The sequence below is a fragment of the Stenella coeruleoalba genome, assembly GCF_951394435.1.
Source record: "Stenella coeruleoalba genome assembly, chromosome: 9".
Lineage (NCBI taxonomy): Eukaryota > Metazoa > Chordata > Mammalia > Artiodactyla > Delphinidae > Stenella > Stenella coeruleoalba.
The window spans coordinates 57,429,915-57,450,002 of NC_137155.1; the positions used below are offsets into that span (position 1 = coordinate 57,429,915).

A 20,088-nucleotide genomic window follows, 5' to 3' on the forward strand; every position below is an offset into this window, starting at 1 on the left:
GAGGGTGTCTATTGACTGCTTTTTTTTTTTTTTCCCACGCTGAAGAGTAAGACTTTCCTAAGCCTTTCATGTCTAGTAATTTTTTATTGTGTATTAGACATTGTGTATCTGATTAATTTCTGTGAAGACTATTGATTTTTGTTGCAGCAGGCAGCTCAGTTTCAGGCTGATCACGTTGAACTTGTGTAAGCCTACATTTATGGTTTATTAAGGCCGATCTGTGAAAGCCCAAAGTGTTTCCCAAGACCTTCTAACTTGTCAGCACTCACCTCCAAACTGTCTCCTCTGAAAAACTTATGGAGTCTTGGTTTTAGGAGCTGTTAGGCTATCTCTAGAGCAGGCCACACTCTAGAACAAAGTCCTTATCTCTAATTTGAGTCTTTCTGGCACCTCAGTTGGAAGATTAGGGTATTAACAGGTTGTTGTTTCCACGCTGGCTGGGCTAGAATGCAATGCCTACCAGTACTGCTTGACCTCTTGTCTTGCTGTTCCATCCTTACTCCTGTAGCTCCTGCTCTTTGGTAAGACTCACAGTCTTACCCTGAACATGTCCACTCTCAGCCATGGACTCATGAAGGACCTTCATACAGACCTTTGTGGTCCCTTTCTGCACAGATCTCTCATCTCCAGTCTCCCTGTGCTACAGATTCCAGCAGCTTTAGTTGCCCTAACTCTGAGCCCTCTCTCTTTGGGTTCTAGCTCACTCGACTGCAGTAAGGAAATTGTCCTGTCAGTGAGCCAGATGACCACAGGGCTCACCTCCTAAGTCTCCTTTATCTCAGGGATCATCTGGTACTGCCTATTGTCCGGAGCTTGAAAACCACTGTCTCATCCATCTGTCCAGTTGTTTATGGTGGGGGAATTGGCAATGGCCACTGTTTAGCATACTTTATGCTGCATTCCATGTGAATACTGAATAAAAGTTGTACCCCACTCCATTTTTATCACATAGCCCTCTCAGTGCACATGGGAAGTAGAGGCTCCTGGTGTCTCAGAGAAGTGTCCCTAGAATCAATGATTTGTTCACTCTCTCATTCACTCATATGAAAATTCGTACTCACTCATTTCCTCATTCAATAAACATTTATTGAGAGTCTACTATGTGCCAGATACCGTTCTGGGGGCTGGGGACACAGTCGTGGGAGATAGAAAGTATCCCTGCCTTCGTGGAGCTTCTTTCCTGGTAGGAACTGTTCTGGCCTGGCTCCAAAGCAATGCTTCCTCTGCAGTTGTTCCTCTAATTATTGACTTGATAGAGAAAAGGGAGACTTAGCATGAGCAGAATATAAAGAATAATAAAAGACCTATTACTTATACAACACTTCCTATGTCCCAGGCACTGACCGCTATATGTGCTTTGTCCACACTGATTTAATACCCACTGTTAGGAAGGTATTATTATTATCATTAGAGTTGAGGAAACAGAGGCTGAGACTTGTCGATTTGCTCACATAGCTCACGCATAGTAGAGACAGCACTTAAACCTAAGCAGTCTGACTCCTGCTCGCATGCTCTTCACCACTGCATTGCTCTATTCCTTAGAGAGAGAAGAGAATGACATTGGAGATGGGCGGGAAGAAACAGGGATCATTTCTAAACAAACAAAAAAAGTTTATTTATTTATTGTTTTTTAAAATTTTTTTTATACAGCACGTTCTTATTACTTGTCTATTTTATACATATTAGTGTATATATGTCAATCCCAACCTCCCAATTCACCTCCCCCTGCACTGCTTTCCCCCCTTGGTGTCCATGTTTGTTCTCTACATCTGTGCCTCTATTTCTGCCCTGCAAACCGGTTCATCTGTACCATTTTTCTAGGGTCCACATATATGCGTTAATATATGATATTTGTTTTTCTCTTCCTGGCTTACTTCACTCTGTATGACAGTCTCTAGATCCATCCACGTCTCTACAAATGACCCAATTTCATTCCTTTTTATGGCTGAGTAGTATTCCATTGTGTATATGTACCACATCTTCTTTATCCATTCGTCTGTTGATGGGCATTTAGGTTGCTTCCATGACCTGGCCATTGTAAACAGTGCTGCAATGAACATTGGAGTGCATGTGTCTTTTTGAATTACCGTTTTCTCTGGGTATGTGCCCAGTAGTGGGATTGCTGGGTCATATGGTAATTCTATTTTTAGTTTTTTAAGGAACCTCCATACTGTTCTCCATAGTGGCTGTATCAATTTACATTCCCACCAATAGTTCAAGAGGGTTCCCTTTTCTCCACACCCTCTCCAGCATTTGTTGTTTGTAGATTTTCTGATGATGCCCATTCTAACTGGTGTGAGGTGATACCTCATTGTAGTTTTAATTTGCCTTTCTCTAATAATTAGTGATGCTGAGCAGCTTTTCATGTGCTTCTTGGCCATCTGTATGTCTAAAAAGCTTTATTTTTAATAGAAACCACCTAGGTGTCTGGGCAGGTTGAGAGAAGCAAATGGATCACTATTCAAACAGGCACAGAGTAGAAGTTGATGGAGTTGGCGTATAAGGGCAGAATTTTGTCCTTGTTCTTCCCAGTTGAACAGGAGGGAAATGGTAGTGTTCTGCATTTTGAATCAGAAAAAGACGAGCAGGCTGTCCTGAATAAAAGGCTTCATGGTTCCTTGGGGAAGTTGAGGATGTAAGTGGAAGTGACTGAATTCTAGCAGCCCCCAACTAGCAGAACTAGTCCCATCAGATGCTTCAAGAAAAAGTGCTCTGGGATCAGGTACATATGAAAATTATACTATCTCTCTTGGAGACTTAAAATGCATATCAGCATAGGAGAGGATCTGATTAAATCCTGTGGTAAAGAAACCCATGTTATTTAACTCCAGATTTCCTCAAATCAATTGACCACAGAACTATTTGGGAATAAATGAGTTTTGTCTGTGTGTGTGTGTGTGTGTGTGTGTGTGTGTGTGTGTGAGAGAGAGAGAGAGAGAGAGAGAGAGAGAGAGAGAGAAAGAGAGAGAGAGAGGGAGAGAGGGAGAGAGGGAGAGAGGGAGAGAGGGAGAGAGGGAGAGAGGGAGAGAGGGAGAGAGGGAGAGAGGGAGAGAGGGAGAGAGGGAGAGAGGGAGAGAGGGAGAGGAGAGCTGGCAAACATCCATTGGAATTACTATTCTAGGGACTAGAATTTGCTGTTTAATAGCAAACACTAAGCAAATTCATTTTTAGAGGAGGTCATACCTAACTACTATTATGCCAAGTGGTGCAGGGAGTCTTACAAAGAGAATTCTAGTAGAGCTGTAGTTTAGGAATGAGAGAATATTCCATGTTTATTAGGTAGTAAATGACAAGAATTGAGTGCAGGAAGGTACCCATTTGTGCCTAGTCATGATATTCCTTTATAGTTTACACCAAAATTATATACACATTTAAAAAATTAAAAGTTAATTTGGAAAATTCAATTATTTTAATACAAACATATTTTGTAAAGAAAATAGTGTAATTAACAGCTATAGTCATGTCTATTATCATGTCTTTAAGTTATCCCAATTACCCATTTCTGGGGAGTCACAAGTTATTAATAAGCTATCTTGTCACCTCGAGGCAGCTACCTGGACTATATAACAATAACTTGAAGGAAATACCCAGATGCAGCCCAGCGCTTCTCATCAATCTTTCTAAGGAGATGCCTGACTTCACCCCGCAGCGCACCTATCATCTGCCTACTGGTGAGAGGTGGTGGTGGACATCCTTCCCCACTCTAGCTGAAGCCTGCTATGCTAGGTTGTGCCCTGCACGCTCAAGCCAGTTTCCTTGCAGCAATACATCACTTAGGAGCTCCTGGTCACCTTTCTCATAGCAATTTTTTTGCTTCTGCTGTCTCCTACTGTTTAATTTTATTAGGTTGTTACCCTCCAATTATCTACAGCACGGTAATTACTCTCATCTTTATGTCCTTCTGCATCCCCTCTGCCCAGCTGTCCTACCCGATTTTTTCATCATTAGTTTTCCACATTCTCCTCTTACTTTTCTAAGCTAGTACTTTACTCTCTGATATCCCAACAAGGCAGCCTGTAGAGCGATTAGAAACACAGGTTCTGGAGCCTAACTGTGCAGGTCTGAACCCAATACTCCACTTCCTACCAGCCGGGGACCTAGGGCAAGTCACTTAACGTCTCTGAGTCTCAACTTCTGAACCTGTAAAATGAAGATCATCACAGTACTTCTTTTATGTGGTCACTGTGAAGATTAAATGAAATAAGTAATGTGAAAAATGCTTAGCATAGAGCTCAAGACATAAAGAGTTATGTTTGCTCTTTCAGTATTATTTCTTCTATATTGTCTCCTCTATCCAAAATCTAGCTTTTCTTCTTGCCCTTTATACCTTTTTGCCAGGTGTATAAATATTATACAAACTAAGCAATTAAATTTCCTATTACATGAACTTGTCATTGTTTCTAACGTCACAAAATCAACAGAACTTCCTATCCTTAGAATCCATATCTATCTTTTTTCCCCTGGAACTACTCCTTCAACCCTCACTAATTCATTCAATCTCCCTCTTTCTCACTAAACTATTTTTATTTTAAAATTTGCTCAGGTGTTGTAACAGATGCGCTTTTAAAGGGATTAAAGGTTGTTCAACACATTATGTTCAAGAGAGTAAAGCAATTTAAAATAGGTATAAACAAAGGCTCTCCGATTTCCACGCAGTTCTTTTTTTTTTTTTTAATCCAAAAAGCTAGCTCCATTTTAAGTACCCTAACTCTGCAATTTCAGTCAGTGTTATTGCCAAAGAAAGTTTCAACTCAATTTTGAGGTGCCCAAAAGAAAATCAGAGTTGCATAAACAGATATATGAGCAGAAAAATATTAATTCTTTTCCTGTCTTCACTGCTCAGCAAAGATTTTATTTCCCCCTGAGGTTTAAGGGGGAAAAAAAACCTTATTTGTTCAATTTTTTTTTGAATAGTACTCTTTTCTGCAGTATTCAGGATATTGCCATCTAGCTGACTTTCTTTTATTATCTAACCTTGATTACTCTCTTCTTGCATGTTTACTGGCTTCATGTGAATTTCAATATGTTTCCCTTCTGGATCAAAGGCCCTTAAGACTCCTTTTTATCCCAATTTTTTTTCTTTTCTTTTTTAATTGAAGTATAGTTGGTTCACAAAGTTGTGCTAGTTTCAGGTGTACAGCAAAGTGATTCAGTTATACATATATATATGTTCTCTTTCAGATTCTTTTCCATTATAGGTTATTACAAGATATTGAATATAGTTCCCTATACTATACAGTAGGACCTTGTTGTTTATTTATTATATTTTATATATAATAGTGTATATATGTTAATCCCAAACTCCTAATTTATCCCTTCCCCCTCTTTCCCCTTTGGTAACCATAAGTTTGTTTTCTATGTCTGTGAGTCTATTTCTGTTTTATAAATAAGTTCACTTGTATCATTTTTTAAAGAAGCTACATAAGTGATATTATATGATATGTCTTTCTCTGCCTGACTTATTTCACTTAATATGATAATCTCTAGGTTCATCCATGTTGCTGGCATTATTTTATTTTAATTTTTTTTTGCGGTACACGGGCCTCTCACTGTTGTGGCCTCTCCCGTTGCAGAGCACAGGCTCCGGACGCGCAGGCTCAGCGGCCATGGCTCACGGGCCCAGCCACTCCGCAGCATGTGGGATCTTCCAGGACCGGGGCACGAACCCGTGTCCCCTGAATCGGCAGGCGGATTCTCAACCACTGCGCCACCAGGGAAGCCCTTATTTTTTACAGCTAATATTCTGAGTAGTAATTGAGGGACATTTAGGTTGCTTCCATGTCTTGGCTATTATAAATAGCTCTGCTCTGAGCATTGGGGTGCATGTATCTTTTTGAATTAGAGTTTGAATTAGAGTTTTCTCCAGATATATGCCCAGGAGTGGGATTGCTGGATCATATGGTACCCCTATTTTTAGTTTTTAGGGAACCTCCACACTGTTGTACATAGTGGGTGCATCAATTTACATTCCCACCAACAGGGTAGGAGGGTCCCCTTTTCTCCACACCCTCTCCAGCATTTATTATTTATAGACTTTTCGATGATGGCCACTGTGACCGGTGTGAGGTGATACCTCATTGTAGTTTTGATTTGCATTTCTCTAATAATTAGTGATACTGAGCATCTTTTCATGTGCCTGTTAGCCATCTGTACGTCTTCTTTGGAGAAATGTTTATTTAGATCTTCTGCCCATTTTTTGATTGTGTTGTTTGGATTTTTGATATTAAGCTGTATGAACTGTTTGTATATTTTGGAAATTAATCCCTTGTTGGTCGCATAGTTTGCAAATATTTTCTCCCATTCCATAGGTTGTTGTTTCATTTTGTTCGTGGTTTCCTTTGCTGTGCAAAAGGTTTTAAATTTAATTGGGTCCCATTTGTTTATTTTTGTTTTTATTTCTATTACTCTAGGAGACGGGTCCAAAAAAATATTGCTGCAATTTATGTCAAAGAGTGTTCTGCCTATGTTTTCTTCTAGGAGTTTTAGTGTATCCAGTCCCCTTAAGGCTCCTTTTAGCATTTTTTTCCCCTATGGCCAGACTTGGCTTCCTCCTTGCAGCTCTCCATTGCTCAGCTCTCTCTTCCACCTACCAGGTGTTTATTTATCACCTACACACCAATATCCAGAGTGTCTACCATGTGTTCAGTCCTGTTATGTATGCAGCACTGTCCACAGAGGGATCCCGAGTGAGAAGGGCTGTTAGTAACCTGGGCAACCTTCCATACACAGTCCTTCTCTTGACTTAAAGATCACGAATAAACATCTCAATCCCCTACATACGTCTGCTTCTCTACCAGCTAGGACATGATATGGCGAATTCTTTATTGTCTCAGACCTCTAAATACAATATGTCCAGTTCAAGACACATCTTCTCCAGATCTAACTTCCAGCTTATAGCAAATAAAGGACACAGAGGAACCTGCCAGATGGCCTCTTGGAGAAAACCTAAAGGAAACCCAGAAGGCGGATGTATTCTGTGGGACGCTGGCCCATCTCCTCAACAAGTCACTGTGCCAGATTAAAAGAAACTTGGGGGACAAAACATCCAGGTGCAACAGGATGTTCTGGATTGGATACTGGGTTAGACAAACAGCAATAATGGACTTGTTCAGATCACCTGGGGAAACCTGCATATGATAAGGGTATTAGATTAGATGCAAATGTACTGAAAAAGTAGAGATCAGTGACACAACTGAGCAGGCTGCAAAAGAGTATGTACAGCTTTGGGTTAAAAATTATATTGTTTTGTACGTATGTATATATGTATGTATGTATTTATTAACTAATTATTGAAGTACAGTTGCTATTATATAGTATTTTTTAAAAGTGATCTGAAAATGTGTGTTAAGGTATTACCAGTAGTGATATCTGGGTGGCGGGAATGTGATGTTTTAATAAAAAACAATTTTTTTGGATTATATTTTCTAATTTTCTACAATATACGGCTATAATAATAAAAGGTTATTTTTTTAAATGCTCATTTTCTTCCAGAAGACTCATCTCAGAAAGTCCACACTCACTGATTACACCCTGACTCTCTAGGGTTGAAGCACATCCTACTGCACAGTTTATACTAAACTATCACACTTGATTCAAGTTCTCTGGTGGGTTTTTTGTCTGTGGCCCTTGTCCCTATACTTCAACTTCACTAGAGTCCCAAATCACACCTGGCAGAATAGTTCTTTCTTTAGTGAGTGTAATGTCTGCGTAATTAGTAGATCCCTGTTGCCAACATGGCTGACAATACACACAGGAAGAATGAATGTGAAAATCTCACAGACTCTCATTAGAATAAGGCTTAGTAATACACGCGTTTGTATATACATAGGTAACATATTTTACCAAAAATACAATAGCCACACTATTAAAAAGTCCTATTCAATACCATAATTGATCTATAAGACTATTTATCCTATTCCTCAATGTTACTAGGCTAATTCACATACATCTCGTTCACATAATTCTAATGTATACTTAAAGACTTTTCAAAACCTGTGCTAAACTCGGGAAACAACACAGGTTTTGTGAGAAACCCAGATAAGCACATACATCTTTATTTGTCTCTGATGTGATTTTGAAGGTGTTCTACTTAAAACAGCCCCAAAATTATGGTTAATGAAAAACTAGATATTTTATCTCGCTTCCAGGAAAGGCTGATAAGTAGGAAACCCAAAGAAGATATGCAAATAGATGTTTATATTAATGAATCCTTTAAAAAACATGCTTCATAAAAGAACTTGAAGCTGAGCACAGTGGCTCCAATGCAAAGCCTTCTCTAGACAAGATTTAAGTAAATTTTCTGAAAAGTCATTAAAGTGAAACAGTACAGATAATTCATTCCCAGCTTTCCACCTCAGATCCCGAACCTCAGCTCTGGTACCAAGAAACCAGAAACACTCTTTGCCTTATATAAAAAGGGGACAGTCAATAGAAATTCAAGCACTGAGTTACGAGCCGAGAATTCTTCATTCCCATTGAAAACTAGTTTCGCTTTTCCTTTGTCTTTTTCTCATGTGGGGGGCGGGTGTTTTCCTAACATCAGTTGATTTCAGGTTCTCTTCAAAAATCCCTGTCTCCTTAATTATTTAAGTTGGATGAAACAACAAGTCCTCTTTTAGACCCGATATATTAAGTTCTAAACTGTTCTCTAAGGTCGTGCTCGCACGTTCAGTTTCAGGAAAAACTCGTGTGACTCAACACAGATGGGGTCGGTTGAGAATGTTTTTACTAAAAGGTGAACTGCTACTAAGTAACTTTGACATTAAATTATTTCAGTTTGTTATATCCTGATATATTCTGATATTCCAACAATGTTCTGAATTCATAAAGCACCTCTTCACCCCAGGGTTTAAAAGTTTCACTCAAACATAAATCCATTCATCTCCAAACTGCCCTATGAAGTCAAAAGAGTATATTCTAACTCTGCACGCAAACTACTTCCAGCATGAGCTTATAAATCAGTCATGTTTCGGCCTTATGAACAGAGAACTACAACCTGCCTCTCCCCATCACAGAAACAAGAAAATTCCATATAGAAGTTGATTTTAAATAATCTCCTATAAATAACTGAAGACTGAAAACATTTTTCCTACCCCGTTAAAAAGATACATTTAAAAAATAAACATGTGGCAGATATGAGGTTGCTATAAATTCTGAAAATGGCTTACCTATTGATGTAACTGAGGGCAACATAGGTTGGCTGCTGTAATTCTTGTTTTTCTAAAACACGTGGATCCGTATCTGAAACAAAAACACAATTATGATTTTTCAGCTCTCACATCAGAAATATATGTGGCTACCTAACCTAAAGTAACAGAGGCTAAATGGAGAAAAAGGTGAATTCAGTAGACCGCTTTTTAAAGACAACTCAGTCAGCAAAGCACCATCATTTGTTCATTCATAAATAACAAGATATTGCATTACTTTTCAAGAGAATTCCAAACATCAACAGTGATAAAATGTCCATCTGTCACACAAACTCTTGCGCAATCGCCCTCATAAATATTGGTTTTCACTGCTTACAGTTACAATGTTGGCATGGTTTTTGGTGGTTAATCGGCCTAAGAAAGAAAGGCTCTGTTAATTATGCTCACTTCAATGCTGGAACAAATTAGTTGCCATTGGAAAGCTTCATCAATCTGAAAATCTACTGAGTATTGTTCTCATTCACTGCATACTTTTCTGGGTTTGGATTCACATTCTAGAGGGCAACTCTTCTCCTTCTTAACTGTATGTTTATTATAACTTTTCTAGACTCTCAATCAGAAATTCTCATGCTGGTTCAGAATCCACAAACACCACATTCATCAGAGGGTTTTCTTCCCCCCTTGAAGAGAGAGAATTCAACACCAGAGCAAACTTCCCTAACAGTGCTTCTCCAACACAGCACCAAAAAATGCACTTTTAACAACTAGAAATATATTCAAACTTCTCATGTAGAGAAATGATTGTGCTAAGTATATGCAAAATCAATGTTTCTATAGTAAGACTATAAAGAAACGTGAACACATTTTTGTTTTCTTAGTAAAAGGTTCAGACATTTCACACAGATTTCATTACAACCTCGTTTAAAACCATTCTTCCAGCTGCACTTGGCAATAACACCTTCTTTGATGTAATGACAGATATTGTTTCAAGCACCTTGGTACAGGAAGTGTTTACTGCCCATGGTGGATGTAAGATACCCATGCTAACTCCAAAGTGCGTTAACAGGTGATGGGGTAGGGGGTACAGACACAGTGGCATAGAGCACAGGTGGCAAAAAATGACAGCATCAAAATCAATTTACAATGCTTTCCACTCCCAGACTAAAACTGGACAGTAGTGGCGATTTTTTTATTGGTGTTATAGTTAAGAATCTCATGTTCACTTTATTATTTTTCCTATGCCAAGAATTTCAGGGACACACTATTCAGAAATCCTGCTTCCTGGGTCGTTGCCATCGCAAGCCATGAAAGCCAAATTCTGAAACAAGAGACAAAGGTTCTCTGAATGGCTCCATCACATTGGGTCTCGAGGTTTTGGCAGTGCAAGTGAGAACAGATCAGTAACTCAGCATTTCCTCTGCCTCCTATGATGATTACATATGCACCTGAGGCTGTTTGTATTGATAGATCCCTGGCCTCCAGAAACACTGTTTTCTTTGTTCCACCATCTTCCATAACCTAGGCTAGATTTATGCTCACATACCCTCAAATTATGAGTGGTGACATGGACTTCCAGAAGCTTCCAAATGCCTTTCCATAACAACAACAACAAAACCATCTGGAAGCACCTCAGGCAGGATTCTCCTGTTTTTCTAGAATGCAGACCCCGGTAACTGACAAGAAAGTAGAACTTCCAGACACATGTCCACCAGGCCTGAGACATCTCTTTCAGATTAAATGTTTCCTTGGGCAACCTTTAGAGCATCCATGAAAGCTTCGTGTTCTTAAAACGAAATTAGGTACTTGGTGCCCCCAAATCAGGAGAAGCCTGCACAAGTGCTACCAGAGGAAAAGCATCAGGGCTGGTCGCGAATAGACATCAGTTCCGTCACCCGCTTCCTGGCTGACTGGCGTGCAATGATCATGACTCACCATTTTATGGATTCAATTATACTGTGGAGCACTTCGCATTCAGTAAAAGTATAATAGCCGCCTTCATTATTTCTCCCTCCCTGACCAAAAAGTAACTGTCTGATGCTAAAAACTCTACAGGAGAGGACTGGAGTGACAAGGGCCTCGGGTGTTCACAGCAGGACGATGACGTCCTCCTCATGAAGACGGAACGTCATTAGCAGAATGAACTGGAGAGAGTAACACTGTTCATTGGAAATTACTGACTACAACAAGAAGAACTTCTTTAAGCCACGTGCCACACCACCGAGACAGTTTTTGCACAAGTCGCTACAATAAGAAATGTGATATGAAGTGCAGTGGCCATAGTGCACAATCTCCCAGATATTTCTCTGGCTTGTTTATGGCACTGATCAAAAGGTGAACCTGGAACGTTGGCTACCATTGCCCAGAGATAAAATCCACCTCAGTCAATGGTCTGTGGGATAGAAACGCTTGAACTTTTCATAGCCACACGATGTTCCTTAAACTGGCAACTGGCAAGAAAGTAAAGCATCCCATACTGCGGCTACCTACAGCCCCATACAGCAACGCTCTACCACTCATATCAAGAAGGGACAGGAAGATGAACCTAAAATTTCTCAGCAGGGCAGGGCACAGCCAAAAAAACCCACTAAGAGTTGACTGTTTTCTGTCTCGTATCACCCCTGGCACACTCACAGATTTCAGGCTGACTGAAGATAAAGGAATTCAAATATGAAAATGTATTTTAAGATACCCAAGCAATAAAAACCTATCAACTTCAAAGTTTCTAAAACATAGCACCCTCCACAGTAGACAGCAATGTGCTTCCTCTACCATTCCTAGTTCAGGGCAATAGCTTGAACACACAGTTCTACAGTAAGGACGAGACACAGAGTGGAAGCTTGCTGTAGCTCATCTGGTCCTACTGCCCTGTGGTTTTATAGAGTCAATTAAATGGCAAAAGGCTCAATGTCACAGCACCAGCTCCCATGACTTCTCAAGCAGTTAAGAGAAAAGCCAAGCAAACGGCAGAAATAAGGAAAGGACAGTCTTAAGACCCTTCTGGATAGGAACTAGAGTTAAACATGATGAAAGGAGGGCAAACAGCACACCTCGTTCAATCAGGGAGGCCTGTGTTCATCAGCTCTGCTGTCTCTAGTGTTGGGAACCAATGTCCACCAAGTGCCCGGATTTGGGACCTAGGTTGAGTCTTTTGTAGCGCTATCTTCAAGCTTCCAGGAAAACTCTATCAAGGTTGTTTGCTGGGTTAACAGAAGCTAACTGAGGAGCTCATGGGCTCTGGCTGTGCTTCAGCTAGTCTACATCGCTGGGATTTATATGCCTGTATTCATTTCCAATTTAAGAATGTCAGAAACCAGCCATACTACCTCTCAACGAGACTAATGAGGCCTCTATCAGCAACGAGCTATTTGAAGGCTGGGAGGCAGCAGTGAGGGGGAGACAGGATATCACGCCGCCCCTGCCCAAGAAGGCCTTCTTCAAATTCTATATCCTCCAAATGCTGGGCTCTTTGCTCTGTGTGGAGGGCAACAGTGGGAGGCCTGAGATGACGTGAGTGGGAAGGCAGCCCCAGAAGATCCTGGAGAGGAAAAGGCCCACCCAGCCAGATGAGGGATACTGAAAGTCTGGGATGGAAACACCACTTTTCTGTGGACTCACTTGGTAATAATTAATGGGCACAGTCTGTTCTCAGTCTTCCCCCCAACAGCTGAACTCACAAAATCACAGTTTTAGTTTATTCAGCAGAGCCTTCCACAACATCCCTGGCTGAGCGCGTGCACCCCTCCTCCCTTCTCTGCATCACCTCATCCCTAGCACTGTCCCCGCACTTGTGTCACCATAGAGGCAGACGCTGGGCACATCCTTTCCCCTTCCCACATTTCTCAGAGATGAATCATCGCAATTTCTTTCCTCTCTGCAGCACTCAGCTCAGGGGCAGGCATGTAGGGGACGCATCATCATTATTAAATGGATACACTGATTTTATGATGAGAAAATGGAAGATTTGAGGTCAAACGTGGCAGATTGATCAAAGGTGTTTTTTTCCTTCACCATCCAAGGCCCCACTAAAGGAAGAAATAAAGGAAGGAAAACCTCTCCAGGGATAGAAAAAAAGGGGAGACATCAGCAGACAAGTGGTTTGGACCAGTGTTTTGGAAGATGGAAAACTCATACAGGAGTGACAAGTGACTCAGAAGAGTAGAGGAAGCTATAGTCTCAAGTGCCTGCAGTGGGGGAGATGCACGGGCCAGGAGGGGAACCCGCTGGGTTCCCCTCCTGGCCCATGCTTCTAGCCCCGAGAGGCCCTGGACTTGGAGAGGCCAGGTGTTGCAAAAGGCAAGGAAGGGAAGGTTCAGGGCTGAAAACAGGAGAATTGTTTAAAAGGTTGATTATCTAGAGACACTGAACCAGGAAACCAAGCACAGCGAAGATAGAGGGGGAGTGGGGAGAACACACGGCTGAAAACAAGGGGATTAGAGTGGAAATATACCTACTTCACTGTCCCAAGAACACTGGCAGGCAGGCGGGAGGATGCCTCTCTGATTAAGCTAAGACGAGACGAGATCACCAGATGCCGACATCTGGCAATTCCTTGATTAAGTGATTTCCCTGCAGATAAGTCTATGGTCAACGAGCTCCATCCATGCCTCTATCCAGAGCCTCCCATCAGGTTTTTATTGCCTCAGTGTCTTAAATAGGAGCCAAGAACAGTCAAGGAGTGATCATTAGACATTTGAGGGAAAGTCTTGAACGTGAAAGGAAGATATACCAAAACAAATGAATGGTGGAGACAGGAGCAAAGGAGCAGACAAATTGAGGCTTGGCCAGTTAAGTGACATGCCTATTTACACAAACCCAGTTAACAGCAGGGCTAGGACCAGAAGCCCTGCGTCCTGAGTCCCATTAGGCCAGCATTTTGACCATTTAATGCGCATCCTCTGAAGTCAACTCATTGCTACCAACCAGTTGCAACACTGGCCTCCATACAATCTTTATAGCTTTCTTAAAAGCCCAGCAAAGTTCTGTTGCAACTTTCACTCCGCTTTTAGGACTGAGTTTTGATGAACTGACAACTTTTAATTCACAGTTAGTTTACTTCAGCTGCTGAAATAAATATTTCTTGCCAGCAATGGTCCTTTCAAAAATAAAAATAAAAAATCCTACAATTGCACATAACTGGCCTTTGAATGGATCAACTTTTCCTTCGTTTATAGACACGTCATTTGAAACTTTTCCCAAGCCATAATTTCCATTACAGGGCAGTCAGTGCAAATTACAGTGAGATTTTTGCCTTTCCAAATTCAATGTGAAATCCAGATGCAGTTAAGTGGTGCTGTAAACTTTATGAGTTAAGTATCTAAAAGTCAGGGACATTGTGCAGTACAATAACGCCATCTATTAGGAAAGCATTTATGTTCCCATTTGCAGCCTGAGTTTTCCTCCACAAGTGAATGAATAAACGTTGTTCAACCAAGAACCGTTTGGACAATGTTCTAGGAGGCTGATTTATAAACAAACACAGCATACTGCAGCCTTTTCAGTTTCCGGCATGACCAGAGGGTTAAAGTTATTAGAAATAGACAGTTCTGACCAGGATGCTTTCTAACTCTTCACTAACCCATCAAACTCCTAGGGTCATTGATGGCTGCTTGAGAGTGGTAGCTATTTTTCCCCAAGTATAAGATGTGTAGCCTTATATGTATGACACTCTCAGTCTGCACTCTTCAGCCAAATTCTCTACCTTGTTACCTGGGACAAGAGAGACTGTCAGAGTCCATCGTGGCTGCCTGGTATGCTTGTGCAGTGCACAACCTGTACATCTGTATATAGTGACCCTGAAGACTGGGGTGCTGGGGTTACACAACAATAAAATTCTTCCAAACAGGAATAAGGCCAAAACTTAGTCCCATTTGATCTTACAGGCATGTGTACATGTACACACAAATGGACGTGTCTGCTTTCCCCAGAAATGAACCTGATGATGGATCCAAGTAGCATGTGATACAAAAGACCGTAAAGGAGCTTCTATGTCACCGCTGCCCATGGGAAGAGCCTAAAAGCACGTATCTGGAAGAAAAGAGAGCTGCTGGTGGGTGAAGGTAAGTGACAAAAGAGAAGGCAGGGAAAATGAGGCTCTCGACATCCTCTCTGCAAGGATGGAAGGGCAATGGCTGTTCATGAAAAGAGACCTTCAACTCCTTCTGCCTAAAATTGTTTGCCCAAGGAAATTCTACCCATCTTCCAAGGCGCTGGCCTATCCACTACCTCTACCATGTGTTATGCCACACATTTGCCAATCTGTCTTAACACCCCACCAAAATGGAAGCTCCTTAAGGGACCAGATTTTAGAAGCCACAAACCCTAAGTCCAGTGCTTCGTAAATAATCAGTGAACATATGCTGAACAAATAAATGAATGCCCTAGGCATGCATAACACAAAAGACATAAAGATAAGCATTCAGCTCAGACTCTTCAACTAGGAGAGTCAGACGGACAGGAGAGGAAAACAGACCCAAGTGTAAGTGACTGCCAGTACAGAGACACTTATAAGAAAAATATATACCAGTAAGCACAGATGTGCAGAAGGATAGAAAATGATGCAAAATTCAGAATAACGAGAGAGAGGGACAGAAAGGGCTAATCTGGGAAGGATTTACTGATGAATAGGAACTGAGTTGGGTTTTGAAGGAAGGGACTTAGGCATAGGCAGTGGTTCATAGGTGAGGTTAGGGATCTGAAAATGGCATGAAGTTTGAAACAGAAAGCACAGGTGAGAAGTCTGTGGGGAAACGTGGGCTGCAGAGCCGATATTCATTAGTTATAAAATATTTATAGAGATACTTTAAAACAGTTGCTCTGAACTGTGGGCGATTTTGCCCCCCACCCCCAGCCCATCAGGATGTTTGCCAATATCTAGAGACAACTGGGGTGTGAGGATGCTACTGGCATCTAGTGGGTAGAGGCCAGGGATGCCGCTACACATCCTACAGTGCACACACAGGACAGTACCCCCCAGCCCCAACAAAAGAATTACTTGGCCGAAGATGCCAATGATGCAGATGTTGAGAAACCCTGTGTTAGAGCTCTATGAATATCATGAGGATGGAGCTATTGCTCCTAGATGATAATCTCTGTTATTTTCCGTGGTCTAAATCAAACGGCTGGTTAGGAGGCTACAGAAGATACAAGACGTTGTTTGGACTTACAAGAGCTCAGACTTTCTTCATGGAGACAAAGATACCGAGTTCATTTCAAGAAAGACATACTGCACTCTCGTCATGCACTAGTTGCAAAAGGGAAATTCTAAGTCAGTAGATTCACAACTGAGCGAGAAAGACAACACAATTCACAGTTAACAATAATCCAAGACAGACAGATCTGTGCCAACCTAGAGGACTACACCAGCTGCTGTAGAAACAAAACAGGATTCTCTGGGCGAATCAGACAAACTTCTTGAAAGGAAATTTTACATGAGCTTTGAACTAAATCTCTAGTCAGAAAAGGTGAGAAAACGGTGAATCAGAATAGAAAACGGTCTGAGCATTAGCAGAGACAGGGGCAAGAAAGCCAGTGCAGCTGGAACTCTGCACGAAGAGTCCCACAATGCAGATCAGGCCCACGTTCTGGAAGGCTTGAAATGTTCTCCAAGAGTTTGGACTTAACTCCGTGAACAATGGAGAGCCTCAGAAGGAGTAAACTGATACGGTCCATGTTTTAGAAAAATAACTGGTGGTGGTGGGGAGAATGGTGGGAAAAAGCTGGAATAAAGAAATATAAGGGAAAAAAAAGAAATATAAGATTTGGTGAAAGTAGAAATGGAAATACACTGTTTTTCTTGTGTTACAGATCTGAGGGCCTCATTACCAAAAGTAAGGAAGACACTAGAAAGTGAAAAGGGTTTGACAGGCAAGAAAAGGAGGTCTGCTTCTGATGTGTGGTAAGACATTTTGCAGAACCAAGAAGACTCAAAGGAAGAAGAGATAAAGGACTCAGGACACAGATAGGGACTGCAGCGCTGTAGATTCCCACCATAATGCCACGTTCCAGCAGGCACTGGAACCAGACCATGTCCCTCAAAACAAAACGACGATACAGCAAAAACCCGACCACTCTGAGTCAACACTTGGTTATCATATAACTCAGCCAATTCATCAGGAAGTACTGACTGAGGACCTAGTAGGCCTAATAAAATCCCAGCAGGGATAAAGAAAAGCCAGAGGTTGTACTGCATTTGAAACCAAGTAATAGGCAAATTTCACAAGGGAGTGAACATAAAAGATTGGGACAAAAAGAGAACTGAGTCAAAATGGACCCCGAGTTCAGTGTTTTAACTGATTTGGTACCCAAGACTCTAAGGCTCACTGCTGTAATCACCCTCCCATTGGAATCCCTGCTCCCACTTCTTGGTGATGCTAAGGATTAAATGCAACTCCACACCAGTCAAACTGCCTCTGTTCCATACTAGCTGTATGACTTCTTTACGTCTTAGTTTTTTTTTCATCTGTAAAATTCTGATAAGGATAGTACTTTTGAGTGAGCGCTGAAATGAGGATTAAATAAGCAATGTGTTATGGCTACTAGTCGGTTCTTTAGCCCGTAGAATGTTTTGAAATCAAACTCTGTACTGTTGTGGATTATCTCCATTTTATAGTCAGTGGCATAATGATGCATAGATGATCTAAGAACTCATCATTCACATAATGTAGTGAGATTGCTGGCTACCATTGGGTAGTCATTTTCCCCTTCTTCCCCCATAATGCTTAGGAATATGGCTGTCTGGTATAAAGACTACATTTCCCAGCATTCCTTGAGCCAGGTGTAGCCCTGTGAAGAAGGCCTGGCCAATAGGATGTAAGGCTTCTGGGAAGCCTCTTTAAAGTCATGTGCCTTTGCTTGTGGTTATTTTTCCCTCCTGCATCTACTTTGGATATGATATAATCTACAGAAGTCATACATGGCTGAGCAACACGATAGAAGCCTGAATCCCTGATCCCATGAAGACCCACACCACTCTGAACCTGAACACCTCCAGACTTCTTGAAAGTGAAAGAAAGAAACTCTTCCACTTAAGGCATGTGTTATGTAGGGTTTTTCAGTTGCATGAAACCAAACCAGATCTTAACAGACACATGAAACAACTGGAATGCTGGTTTATTTTGTTGGACTCAAAGTTCTAATCTGATGTCTTGCTTTGTTTTTTCAGATTCTTAAAAAAATTCTCTTTAACAATTTAATATGCCAGCTCATGGAAAGAAAATAAGAGTAAAATCACACGCACATCACCACACCATCTGTGGATCACTCTTAACCTGGGATAATTAAAGAATGGGAGAAAGAGGAGGAGGAAACCATCGTGTCAGATCATGGCTCCTTTGGTGGCTTTAGGACTTTCTCTAGAATTGGTTATTAACAGGCAATAATGAAGCAAATTGCACATGCATATTACTTCTGAGTTATGAACAATGCAACCAGCAGTAACCTTTGAAGCTGTCAGGATCTTTTCAGGCAAGCAATTAAAGTGAAAAATGAGAGTGTGCACAACTTCCATCACCCAGTACTACATGTAAGAACACCACCTACAACACTGACATAAGAGTGGGACTCAGTCTGAATATTTATTAATGCAGATCTGTTCCCATTTGTTCCTCTTTTTTTCCCTGTAACCCATTCCACCCCCACCTGCCAAATTTTTTTTTTCTTTAAAGGGCAGCTCTGACACCATGGATTTCATTCACCTGAAACCTCCATGCAGTGTGACATCTCTCCAATCTTCACCTAAAGAAATTTCCTTTGCTATCCCTTGACCAAAATATAAATTTAGGGCAAGCTTGGATTCTAGAGAAGAAAAAGTGGATAAGGAAGTAAGCCCCAATTAGGACAACACAAAATCAAGATTAAAATAATTAACATACAGGAGGCCAAATATATGTCAAGTACTGTGTGCTAGGTACTGAAGGCCCCTCCCCCAACCTCCAAAGGTCCCAGTTCTCAAGTAGTCCAGACTCTGGAGGATCTGACTTACAGTGATCTGTAATAAAAATGATCTGGTGTAAAAAAATATCTGATTTTCTGCCAAAGTGTAGATATCACTCCCTGCTTGCATATGTTTTGTGATTTAAGTACTTGGACAGACTTAAAGAAATGGCAGGAATAGACACAGAGGTAAGCCACTTGGAACAGGTCTTTCCAAGCAGAGAAGAAACCCGTGTTCTGAGTTCGAAGACGTGAGGCCAATGGGTCCTATAAGCAAGTTTGTCTCATTTGGTTTCAGTCATTTCTATGCCGCCAAATACCTAGAGACCAGCGCTTCTCAACCAGAACTGCTCACTAGTATCACCTGGGTAGCTGTAAAAAAATTCTGAGGCCTAAGACCCATCTCCAAAGATTCTAACATGCAACCAGAAGAGGGATGAAGATCTGGTTCGGAAAGTCATTAAACCAGTTTGCATTTTTCCCCAAGCTAAAAAGACAATTGTAAAACCGGAAATGATTTATTGAAAGTCATTTAAAAGCTTTATAAATAAATCCAACATCTAGTAAAACCTCTGAATTCAGACTTCACTTGAGGCTCAGGTCTTCACCACCCCCATCCCCCCACTCCAGCTTTTTGCTTTCTATAGAGAAAGTGCTAAGCTTAATGACTATGTAGACCATTAGTGTCTTCATGTATCTTTAAAAGCAAATCACAAACAACCAAATACCAGCGACCCTTGAATCGTGCGCAATTTTCATCCACTCAGTAAGGGTGCTCTGACAAAGACCTCTTACTGGGACACGCCCCCCCCCCCCCCCCGCCCCCGCCAACCTTTTCCTTTTGGTCACCGATTTTCTTCACAGTATGTCCCTAAAATGGTAAGACTGCATCCCTCGAAGTCTTCCATGGCTCAGAATTTTCTGTCATTCAGATTGGCCCCAACCAGTGTGGTTTTCCTTGCTGTTATTATTCACCTCACTTAGAAATCAGCTCATAACCAAGCATATTCAT

The 20,088-nt window shown here is 41.3% G+C and overlaps 1 protein-coding gene across 3 annotated transcripts in view; it reads right to left on the bottom strand.

Annotated features, from left to right (window-relative positions):
- JAZF1 (JAZF zinc finger 1) overlaps nucleotides 1-20,088 on the bottom strand; it is a 520,205-nt gene that overhangs the window by 142,653 nt on the left and 357,464 nt on the right. For all 3 annotated transcript variants that reach the window (XM_079932140.1, XM_079932139.1, XM_079932141.1), the window contains one exon: nucleotides 9,168-9,240. Coding sequence is in view for 1 of the 3 variants with exons in the window: in XM_079932139.1 (XP_079788265.1) it covers nucleotides 9,168-9,240 (73 nt within the window). In the remaining 2 variants the exon portion in view is untranslated. The remainder of the gene's footprint in view (nucleotides 1-9,167; nucleotides 9,241-20,088) is intronic.